The sequence below is a fragment of the Haplochromis burtoni genome, unplaced genomic scaffold, assembly GCF_018398535.1.
Source record: "Haplochromis burtoni strain Fernald_Lab_line unplaced genomic scaffold, NCSU_Asbu1 Contig_232, whole genome shotgun sequence".
Classification (NCBI taxonomy): domain Eukaryota; kingdom Metazoa; phylum Chordata; class Actinopteri; order Cichliformes; family Cichlidae; genus Haplochromis; species Haplochromis burtoni.
Window position 1 is genome coordinate 772386 of NW_024582593.1, and position 11732 is coordinate 784117.

At 47.0% G+C, this 11732-nt stretch overlaps 2 protein-coding genes across 3 annotated transcripts in view; one reads left to right on the plus strand and one right to left on the minus strand.

Annotated features, from left to right (window-relative positions):
• The window catches only part of arid1b (AT rich interactive domain 1B (SWI1-like)), a 46134-nt gene extending 38733 nt beyond the window's left edge, over positions 1 to 7401 (plus strand). For both annotated transcript variants that reach the window (XM_042226864.1, XM_042226865.1), the window contains 9 exons: positions 666 to 801; positions 1169 to 1344; positions 1650 to 1797; positions 2241 to 2357; positions 2546 to 2627; positions 2730 to 3483; positions 3601 to 3731; positions 3814 to 4459; positions 5342 to 7401. In XM_042226864.1, the coding sequence (XP_042082798.1) occupies positions 666 to 801; positions 1169 to 1344; positions 1650 to 1797; positions 2241 to 2357; positions 2546 to 2627; positions 2730 to 3483; positions 3601 to 3731; positions 3814 to 4459; positions 5342 to 6372 (3221 nt within the window). In that variant the 3' untranslated portion in view covers positions 6373 to 7401. The remainder of the gene's footprint in view (positions 1 to 665; positions 802 to 1168; positions 1345 to 1649; positions 1798 to 2240; positions 2358 to 2545; positions 2628 to 2729; positions 3484 to 3600; positions 3732 to 3813; positions 4460 to 5341) is intronic.
• The window catches only part of tmem242 (transmembrane protein 242), a gene marked incomplete at its 5' end in the record, with an annotated part of 14594 nt that continues 9695 nt past the window's right edge, over positions 6834 to 11732 (minus strand). The window contains 3 exon segments of the mRNA XM_005937643.2: positions 6834 to 8470; positions 9020 to 9157; positions 11312 to 11412. Coding sequence (XP_005937705.1) covers positions 8363 to 8470; positions 9020 to 9157; positions 11312 to 11412 — 347 coding nt within the window. The 3' untranslated portion in view covers positions 6834 to 8362.

The following is an 11732-nucleotide window of genomic DNA, read 5'->3' on the forward strand; positions in this document are numbered from 1 at the left end:
ACTCTCTGCCGTTGTCTTTACGCTGTCTAGACTCTACTGACTCCTTTAAAAAGCAGCTGAAGACATTTTTATACAAACGGGCTTTTAATTAATTTTAACTTGTATGACTGATCTTATTGTAAAGCACTTTGTGATTTTTATCTGTGAAATGGGCTATATAAATAAATTTTACTTACTTACTCCATTAGTCTGACCTCATATCCTTTTCCCCTTTGCCTCGGCCCATTTTAACGAGCTGTGGTGCAGAGGAGACGACACTGTTTCTCCATCGTGGCCACACGTGGCTTCTTCTCTGCATGATGGAGCTGTAACATGACATGTATACAGCACACCGAGCTGCTAGCGGACGCTGTTTCTGAGTGTGTTTCCGAGCCCGTGCACTGATTTATCACAGAGTGGTGAAGGTCACAGCTATCGGCCGCATCACTTATCAAATCAATCAAATGTTTGGTTTGTAAAATGAGGTTTGAGTCGACTTTATTTATTTTGTCTTACAAGACGCAAACAAACCTAAAATGTTCCTATAAACTGTTTGAAAATATAAAATTCAGTGATTTGTAGGTCAGCCAGTTGATTAGACAGCAGCTGATGAAGAAGGCGTGTCTGAGCTCTGGTGTGCGGTGTGATGTCACATGATTATGTAACTCTGGTCTGTGTCTCTGCAGCGAACTCGGGCTCTCTGCAGGGTCCAAACACCCCTCAGTCCAGCAGCAGCTCCCTGACCGATGCCCCCGGAGACCTGAAGCCCCCGACCCCCGCCTCCACCCCGCAGAGCCACATGGCCCCCCAGCCTGGAAACAGGTAGGGGCAGAGCTTCAGTGTTAAACACACCTGAGCAAACTGCACATGAAGAACATGAAGAAGCCACAACAGAGTGGAACTTAAAGGTTTTCGTTCGCATCACGATTGCACAGCTGAAACTGTGATGCCTCCGAATTACACATCAGGCTCAGTCTGTTGGTGCAGTAACCTCACAGGCGCCATGTTATTGGTCACATGATGTCACTAAAAAGGCTCCAGAAGGACCAGCTCAGGTGAAGCTAGCAGACAGCTAGCAGTTACAGCTGCCTCTGTTGCCATCCATCTGCAGGTTTTATGCTGCGTGTGGAGGTAATGATGTGAACCCGAACACTTTCATGTGACTCTCATGTCTGTGTTTTATGTTTAGGAGCGTGGGAGGAGTCAGTGTGCAGGACCCATTCTCTGAGGGTAGCGATCCAGCCTTCCACAGCAAACGAGGCCTGGGACCCGGCGGTGCTCCCTACCAGCAGGGAGGTGGTCCAGTAGACCCTATGAGGATGCAGTATGATGCCAACAAAGACCCTTATGGAGGAGTGAGGAAGGGTGAGGAGGGAAGAACTGAGGAGGACGTGTTTGTTCGAGAACCAGGAACACTGATAACACTTTGTGTTTTCAAGAAGCAGTAATCTATGCAGTTCTACTGTATTTAGTCCACTGCTTCCCCCTGGTGGTTGAAGCTTGAACTTTCAGTCTGACTGCAGTCTGACTGCAGGAGCTGCTGCAGATTACATCACATTATCGTACATCACCACCGAGCCAGTTTCACATCAGGGTTCATAGTTTAACACATAGCTCAGGATCAGTGTGTCTTTCTGGGGTTCACAGCAGGTTTTTGATTCTGCCGTCAGGTCCGGGTCCCGGCGAGGCCTTCAGTCCCGGTCAGATGCCCAGCGGTGGAGCCATGCAGGACATGTACCACCGTGGGCCACCCTCTGGGCCGCTGGCAGGGATGGGCCCCAGACCCCAGTACTCCTACAGCCCCGGCTATGAGCGCAGGTGAGATTCTGCTCAAGATTTAAAGAAGCGTTAGCCCCACACAGATGTGAGTCTGTCTGAACTCAGCCACTGTATTCCCACCAGTTAGACTAAAAAAATGTCTTTCGTGTTTCACAGGAGTCCAGTTTTTCTGAATGTATTTAAAATCTATGAATGAAAAAGTGCACATAACTGTGAGTGATTCAGTTTTGCCCTGCAGCACGTCTGCTGTTTGTACACACACAGTTTGGTTTCTTTTTGTTTGTATTAAAAAGTTTAGCCGTGTAACTGTTTATCATCATGGCACTGTCAACTCTATGAACCAATTATTAAAAATGTTTTAGAAGAAGAAATAATCTCAAAGTGCAAACAAGGCTTAAAAAAAGTCTTAGGTGACAACTTTAAACACGGGAAACCAGCTGAAGCGTCTCTACTGCAGGAGTTCACCTGTTTGTTTCCCACAGGCCGGAACATGCGATGGGCCCTGAGGGAGGCATGGCGCCCCCCGGAGGCCAGAACAGCATGGGTCCGTCTGCAAACGAAGCCAGCATGTTTCCCACCAACAGATTCCCCCACCAGAGGTGAGAGCGTGGATGTAACCAGCCCTCAATTATAGAGCTTTCATGTGATGTCATCTTTGTCATTTGTGTGACACTGTCTGTTCACGGGAGATTTGATCCAAATATCAGATCATAGTCTAAACCCGGCCAAGTTTAAACAGTTTAACATGATTATGTGATCATTTAAGTTTCCTGTGTTGGCTCTTCAGGCACGGCCATGACGGTTATGGGCAGCAGTATCCTCACGGCATGGCCTACAGTTCCCATCAGTCCCTGTACCCTCAGCAGCAGGTAAGCGCCTCCTAAACGAGTCCCGATTGGTGTGATAAATCACGTCACTGAGGGGTCTGGGGGTACTTCAGGTCTGGATTCATTTCTGGTGTTTGTCTGCAGGGATACAAGCGTCCAATGGAGGGGATGTACCCGCCAGCGAAGCGTCATGAGGGCGAGGCGTTCGGCGTGCAGCAGTATGGCTCTCAGCAGCCCGACATGTTCCCCGTCTATGGGGGAGGAGGTGGGGGCTACATGGGCCCTGAGCGCCGGCCCATCCAGGGCCAGTACCCGTATCCTTACAGTCGAGACCGCCAGGGCCCCCCGCAGCACAGCATGATGAGCTCAGGGCCGGCGGCGGTGTCTGGGGGGTCCGGGGAAGTGCCGCAGGCCAACATGTGGCACCCCAGGACAGATATGGGCTATACGTACAGCCGGCAGGGTCAGGGACCCGCCTATCGAGGGGATGACCAGGAGAGCAGGGCTCCACAGGACGACCAGTGGGCCCCCGGTCACCCGAGCCAGCGCCAGACTCCATACCCCCCCCACTCTTCAGCCGCCAGCGCCACCTCCATTCCACCTCTGCCCTCCAGACAGCCTCCCGCTTCTTTCCAGGCCACACCCACCATCCCCAACCACGTGACTCGCTCTCATAGCCCCTCCACATTTCCCCGGCCCATGGGGAGCTCGCTGTCACCCAACAGCGCACCCTACCTTCCCTCCATGAAGAAACCACCAGTGCTGGGAGCGCCGCAGGGACCGCTGACCTCTCAAACCGTCTCACTCATCAACAGGGAGGTCAGTTTCCCCCATGGCTCTGTGGAGGCCACGCCCCCCAAACTGAAACCACGGCGACGGCTGACCGCTAAGGACACAGGTGCGGCACACACACAGAGACACACACATCAGAGGGAGTTGTTTCTTCTTCAGGTTTTCATTCAGCCGGCAGGCAGCCGGGGTCAGCTGACACTCACTCTGTGCTGTTATTGCTCAGGAACCCCAGAGGCGTGGCGGGTGATGATGTCACTGAAGTCTGGCTTGTTAGCAGAGAGCACATGGGCATTGGACACCATCAACATCCTGCTGTACGATGACAGCACCGTCGGCTCCTTTAGCCTCCCGCAGGTCAGACCCTCATCTTCCTTACTGCTCATCGTCCGTGTGTCTGATGTCTGTCAGTCTGACCTTTCTCCTCTTCCTCCTGCAGCTGCCGGGCTTCCTGGAGCTCATTGTGGAGTTTTACCGCCGCTGCCTGATCCAGATCTTCGGCATCCTCAAGGAATATGAAGTGGGAACTGCGAGGCAGGGTTCCCTGCTGGGGCCCCTCCCTGAGGAGGAGGAGGTGACAGAGGGGCTGCTAGCTGCTGCGTCAGAATCCAACGGCCAGACAGCGTTGGAGCAGAAGATTCAGAGGTGGTCAGCTGAGCAGGCGGAGGACATGCCGCCACCGCTGCTCATGCCTTCTGAGGAGGAGGTGAAAGAACCTGTGGTCAAAGAAGAAGCACAGGTGAAGGAGGAGGAGCACATGGAGGAAGCAGAGGCCCGCCTCCAGCAGGCCAGCAAGTACGACAAGCTGCCAATCAGGGTTGAGACCGGCGATGGGTGGGAGGAGGTGGAGGAGCGCTGGGCCAAGTTGAACCGACCCAATGGCTTCATCAGCGGCCTCCTCCACTGGAAGGCCGGAGGAGGAGACTCCACCACTCACATCTTGACACACTTCGAGTCCCGCACAGGAGACTTTGTCCCTCTGCACCCACCCGAGTGGGAAGAGAATGCAGAGGGACAAGAGGGTGAAACAGGCAAGGAAGAGCTGGGCGGAGGAGAAGAGCAAAACCAGCCAGACGGAGGAGAAGGTAAGACCTGAAGAGAGGAGATATGGACATTTATCAATATTATCACCAATAAAATGATTCAAGTGATTATTGATTGTCAGACTTTAAAGGAAACTTTTTATCACCTTAATCCTGAAACTGTGCATCCTCTAACTTTCTTACATTTTGCAATTTTACATCTACAATAAATAAAAAATACATAAAACTATATAATTTAGTGACGGAGGAATAAAGTTACATTAAATACAAATTTTACATTTTCAAAAAATTTTATGTCACAGTATTTATATATATATATGTCACAGTGGGACGGAGAGATTTCGCAGGTCTTTCCTCCCCACTGCTGTCAGACTCCACAACAAAGACTTTAACTGAACAAACACACACATCCACACATGTGCAATAACACTAAGTGCAATAATCTTTTCTGGCATCGTTGTATTTTTACTCAGTTGTATATAGCATTCGTATTCTATTTTTTATCTTATTGTATATTTTTATTCTATTTTATTCTACTGTATATAGTATATTATTTTATTCTATTCTGTACAGTTGTGTACTGTATTTATTCTTATTGTATTCTAATTTTTGCCTCATAACTTTTGCACTGTCCACTTCCTGCTGTGACAAAACAAATTTCCCACGTGTGGGACTAATAAAGGTTATCTTATCTTATTTAAATTTTTTTAATTTTTCTTTAATTGCAAAATTTTAGTACTTAACATCATGAAGTTATGACTTGTTTCTCAATTTTAATTTGATGGAACATTATATTTTGACATTTATAAATTTACATTTTTTGCAATTTAAAAAAATTTTTTTTTTAAAAAATCTACAATTTGTTCCACCACTAGGTGTCTCTGTTGCCCCTTTAATCTCACTCTGCTCTCTTTATCCGCTCAGAGGTCAGAGGTCAGGATTCACAAGCTCAGAGTCCTATCAGCCAGCTGGAGGATGAGCCTCGCTGCTGGGATGAGGCCCCGCTGTCCACCGCTGAGCCGTGGCAGGACGCGCTGGCCAAACGCTGCGTCTGCATCTCCAACATCGTGCGCGGCCTCTCCTTTGTGCCCGGGAACGATGCCATGCTATCACGGCATCCTGGGCTGGTGCTGATCCTGGGCCGACTTGTGCTGCTGCACCACCGCCACCCCCGCAGGAAACGGACTCCGCCCACCTACCAGCGGGAGGAGGAGCAAGGTCTGGCGTGCAGCCGGGACGAGTGGTGGTGGGACTGCCTGGCGGCGCTTAGGGAGAACACACTGGTGACGCTGGCCAACATCTCGGGCCAGCTGGATCTGTCGTTGTACCCAGAGAGCATCTGCCTGCCTATCCTGGACGGGCTACTGCACTGGATCGTGTGCCCATCTGCCGAGGCGCAGGACCCGTTCTCCACGATGGGCGGCTTCTCGTCACTCACGCCACAGAGACTCGTGTTGGAGTGTTTGTGCAAGCTGAGCATTAAGGACTGCAACGTGGACCTGCTGCTCGCCACGCCGCCCTTTATTCGCCAGCAGAAGCTCTTCTCCACACTGGTGCGTTTGGTGGGCGAAAGGAAGAGTCAGGTGTGCCGGGAGATGGCAGTGGCTGTGCTGTCCAACCTCGCGCAGGGCGACCCCACGGCGGCAAGGGCGGTTGCTCAACAAAAAGGCAGTGTGGGCACACTCATTGGCTTCCTGGAGGACTGTGTGGCCATGGCCCAGTACCAGCAGAACCCGCACAGCCTGCTGCACACTGCTGTGCCGCCAGAGCCGCCCAGCATCAACATGATGTGCCGCGCCGCCAAAGCATTGCTGGCCATGGCACGGGTGGAGGAGAACCGGACGGAGTTTGTTCTATATGAGAGCCGGCTGCTCGACATCTCACTGTCGTCCGCACTCAACTCCTCTGTGGCGGCCATCATGTGTGAAGTACTGTTTAAAATCGGCCACTCATGACACAAACACCACCACGGAGCGTGCTCAGTAGCACTGTAAGCAGCTCCGCCCGTGTGACAAACTGGCTCCTATTATATTTTTATTTAAGAACAGAAAAGAAATGTTTTTACGTACAAATGAATATATATAGAATCTATAAAGCTCCGACTCCATCTGCAAATGTTTGTTTGGAATTTTTAAGTAATTTTAATACAAAATATTTAATACTTGTATTTTTAATTTTCTAATTGTTTCATCGGTTTCTTGTTTCGTTTGAACCAAAGTGTGACGGTGGCTCGGGTTCCGGCTCTCTTCAATGTTTTTTTTAAACATTCGCGGTTGTTCCTTTCTGTTTGCAAGGCTGTTTGGGGGGGAGGGGTTAGTTAGATTTGGGGGCGGGGTTATTTAAATAGTGTTGTAGATAGGTCTTTTTTGTTTTTTCTCACGTGGTATGACAGAGGAAATACTGATGTTCAGTCACGTACTTTGTTCTGGTGCAATATGTTTGCTTGGGCGTTTTTTTTTTTTTATGTGAATTATTTGACCATCTGCCGTTTGACCATCAGTATTTTTGCCGAACCACAGCAGTATCAGCCAATGGGTTTTTAAGAACTTTGTTTTGTCCACCAATCAGATCCCTCCACCGTCATCCTCCTCCTGTAAATAGTTGATGTGCATTGAGCTCCAGAAGATGGCGTCCCGACTCTCTATGAATTTATAATCACAACTCTGAACATTCGAGTTTCTGTATTTAAGGACAAAAAAACTCATCTTCAGGATGTTTATTGGGGTCTGATCTGACAGGGTGTGTTTGATTTGAGAGACTGTATGTACAGGAGGTACGGGGGTCAGTTGGGGCAGGGCAGGCAGAACTGTACTTATATCATGTTGCTGACATCAAAACAGTTATAAGAAATGTAAAGAGAGAGGAAAAAAAGAAAATCTCTACATCCAGAACGTCTCCTGTTTGATTTGACAGATGCTGTTTCTTCAGTATGAGATCTTTATATGTTCCACGACATGTTAAAGAATAAATGTACATGAACTCTGGTTGAGCACTGTGAGCGCAGCTCTGAGCTTGTTTACTTTGGCCTTAATTTGGTGCTGACTTTCATGTAGGACCTAAAAGAACCACATTACACCAGTACATCTGATAGATTTTAGTTTGTTGAACAAGGAGCCACAAAAGTTAGCTGTGGAGTTCCCCTTGGCTCTGTGCTGGGACCTCTACTTTTATTAGAAAAACAGATATCCATGGCTACGCAGACGTTATAAATTCATACAGCAGCTGAGAATGCAGCATGTACAAACTGTATACTGGAGTACCAGCATGACAAAGAAACAGATAACTTGGATGTGATGAAGCTGCTGCTGTCAGATACATGCTGTGTATGCTAAGCTAACCTTAGCGTGCTGATTGACGCTGTCAACATCCTGAGTACTTTGAATAGAAATTAGTTGAGGCATCAGAGCGATACATAAAGAAAAAGGTGCAAAGAGCACATTTCATTAGTGATTTCTGTTGTAAAAGAATAACTGACTGCAGCTGCTCAATATTAACTGCATTTATCTTTTCCTTAAATATTTCAACTCCACTGAACTTTTTCTCAACCTCTTATTCCTGATTTTGATCCTTTCACACAGTATTTTCAGAAATGTTCTACCTTCTTTACATTCATCTCACAGCTTTGAACACTGCCAGCAGCAGAAAGCACAAAGAAAGCAGCAACTCAGAATGAAATTATAGAATCACATTCAGAGAAAAATATCATTTCCATGGTCTTTACTAGAACTGCTTCCATCGGTGGGGAAAAGTAATCAGAACTCAGTCTGTTCGTCTTACAGCTGATCCATTTTTGACAAGCTGGAACCAAATTAGAACCAAACTGGGATCAAAGTGGTTCGTAGGTTCATTCGGCTCCTCCACTGCTTCCAGAAAAAAACAAAAAGCTGCCAGGTGTCTGAGAAACGCCGGCGTACACGTTCGATTTCACCCCACTGATGATTTGAGTCACTTCGACTTGAAGACTGCATCCCAGTCCAGAGGTTCAGATCCAGCTATGTCGCTCTTTGGGATGGACGGGAAGAAGGACTGCATCTTCTGTCTGAACTCTGGGAGCTGAAACATACCAACAAAAAAGAAAAAACAGATAAAGACAAGAATGCGAACTTTTCATATTCTTTCAGTAAATTGAATATTTGATAACATTAAAATGTGCAATTATTTTATTTTTCTAAATAATTTAATTTTACAACTTGATTTTTCTTTATTAAGAAAGTTTTAATTTGCTTAGTTTTACGAAGTCTAACTTTCTCATCTACATCAACTACTCTCTCTTTCCTTATACACTTTCTTCCTGGAATGAAATGACTTAAGACCTTTTTTTTTACTTTAACAACTAAAATTCGTTCTCAGAATTTTAGTTCAACACTTTCTTCTGAAAATGTTTCAAACATTATGTCCAAATTGTAATTTTATTGGTAGGATTGTAGAAATTATTCATCAATAAATTGCCTTTATTTCACAAAATTTATTTTTGTTCCTCTCAGAGACTATAATCCTTAAAGAAAAGTTCAGGTAAAGAGGTGATAAAATCCTGACTGAATAAAGGTCATTATTTATGAAATAAACATAAAAGTCAGCACTGAGCCGTTTGCGGGTACATACGCTGTGAACGCCGAGGACTTTCCACACGCTGAAGCCGAGCAGGCCTACTCCACACCAGGCGAACAGCGAGCCCCACCCCAGAGCTCTGAGGGCCAGAGATGCGCCGCTCTCCGGGACTGCTGCCGTCGCTGTGACGCCCTGAACAGGAAACAAGCAGGGAAAAAATCTGACATCAGGTTTTACAGCTGCATTTGGTCTTACGGGAATTCTCCAAAAGTTGATTCTGTTCATCTGGACGTAGCGTTTTCAGTGGGAGAAACGTTTCCCCGTTTCTTACGGGAATTATTTCTCCCAGAAGCTGTGAAATTACTTTTACAGCCAAAAACGTGAGGGAATTCAACAAATAGCTGAAACGGACGTTAAAGTGTCAGCTGCATGTCCGGTTGGTGGAGCAGAGTGAGGTCATCCTCTCTGTCACATGATGGAGGAATCTGAACTGTGCTGAACCAAACTGGAACAATTCCAACAAACATGAACCCCTTCCAGCAGCTCACAGATAAATATCACAGAATCACAGAAATGTTTTTGCAGCATGTCCTGGACTGCGTCAGCTCTCGGTCTGTGCCGTCCCTCCACATCACTTCCTGCTGCATCCTGAAGCCCGGTTCGATCACATGTGGTCCGAGCGTGGCAATCTCTCTCGTTTTAACGCATCAGCTCCCGGTGCTCCCTCTCGCCGAGCTCATCCGCTTCACACCTCATGATGATCGCTTGGACGGCTCCAGCTCTAAAAGAAAAACATCTCTGTAGCTCCTCAAGGCTAACTGGCCTAGCAGTAGAAGTGGCAGCACGATCTCCTCGTTAAGCTTCTCTGGGGCCAAGAGTGCAATGTAAAGCAAAAAAAAACCTATAGTAGATCTGTAAAACCTGTCTTTATAGAAAAATAAGTAACTTTCACCCTCAGAGTGAGCAAAAAAAATCCAAGAGCTGCTGCTGAAGGTCACCAATCAGACAAACCTGAAGGGTTCTCGAAAACTAACTTCAGCTCTTCACTCAGGTGTTTTGGTGACTCATGGCTAACAGGTGCTTGAAGCTCTGAGTGACATCAGGTTAACTCCTTCAGTGTGAAAATGACCCATACAATCGCCATGAACTGCAATAGTGTTACACCATTATCTCGTTTTAATGGATGCTCCAGTGCTCAGGTTCTCCAATTCTTCAACAGTTTGGTGCTGGTGGCCATTATTTCCTCAGAAGGAAATCTGAGGAAAAAATAAAAGCTCATCTGTGCAAGATGTTCTCTACACACCTCCATCACCTCCCTGAAGGATTTACAACCTCCATGTTTGAGGACAGGAAGCACAGGTGACGTCTTTCCTTTTCAGCTGAAACGGAGTAAAAGCTGCACTTTAATGACCTCAACCCTCTAATCAGATTTTACATTTCCTAACTGAAGCTCAGCCTGAGGCTTCGATTCAGAGACGACCACAAAGACGAGTCTGTGACTGAAATAGATCCGTCTGTGCTTCCACGCCAAGTTTATCTCACATGTGCGTCAGCATTAATCGGATCCCGCCAGTCGCCAATAACTCAAACAGCTGTGGCTGCCACGCGCCAGGACTTCACGGAAAGTCTATTTTCAGGTCGAGACGAGTCAGGAGGGAAGGCGGACGTCATCGCAGATGTGCGGACAGCCATCGATTGTCTTCAGGAGGCTGAGGCCGTAAACAAGCTGCTGTTAGCATCGGTAGCTTCTCACGCAAGCACCGCTGAAACCTCCGAATGGATGGGAAAAGGACCGGAAGTAGTGTGTGCCATCCATCAGATCCTCAGTCCAGCTACATTTTCAAGTTAAAATATCCACAATTTTTAAGTTTCCAAAGACTGATGATTAGCCTCAGCTCAATAAAATTATAAATACTGCCAGCGCTGCCTCCAAGTAGACACACCTATGGCATTAATTTCAAAATCCTGCATCATCGTATCGCATTCACAACATTTTAGGGAAACTTGACGTCTGACCTTGAGGTCGATGTCGAGGTCACTGAGATTTGAAATTTAGTAGGTAACAATTTGAAGCATCTACGTCACCTCGTTTTTCACAAACTTTGGTGTCCACGCCGCCCACCCGCCGGGTGACAACGTTACTCCTACCTTTTAACAAGTCAAAAATATGGAGATTCTCTGTGAGGTTCTGCAGTTAGAACGTTTTCCTGCTGTTTCTCAGAGGATTTATAGATGTTTATTAGTGATGACAATCTACAAATGTGTGCTTCATGAATGAGTTTCTGACTGAGTTATGATTCTGAGAGAGAAACAAACACCTGCACTGTGAGCTCAGGTTAAGTTTACCTTGTTGAACCACTCCGGGCTTTTCTTCTTGGCGAGCGCCAATGTGGAGCCGAATCCTGCGATCATCCCTGCGGACGCCACCGTAGTCAGAAATGCTGCACCTGCACACAGGAAGTGATCTCACTCAGGTGAGAAATCGCCACAAGTTCACAACCACTCCATTAAAGCAGACACAGGACATGCTTCTACATGTAGCTTCTCAAATGTAAACAGCAAAAAACCTTTAGGAGAAAGAGTTAGAGTGGCTAACAGGTGCCACTCTGAAGTTTCACCTTACAGTCTGAATCTTTTTGCACAGCTGCTGATGTACAGGGTGGGCCATTTATATGGATACATCGTAATAAAATGGGAACGGTTGGTGATATTAAAGTCCTGTTTGTGGCACACTAGTATATGTGAGGGGGCAAACTCCTCAAGATGG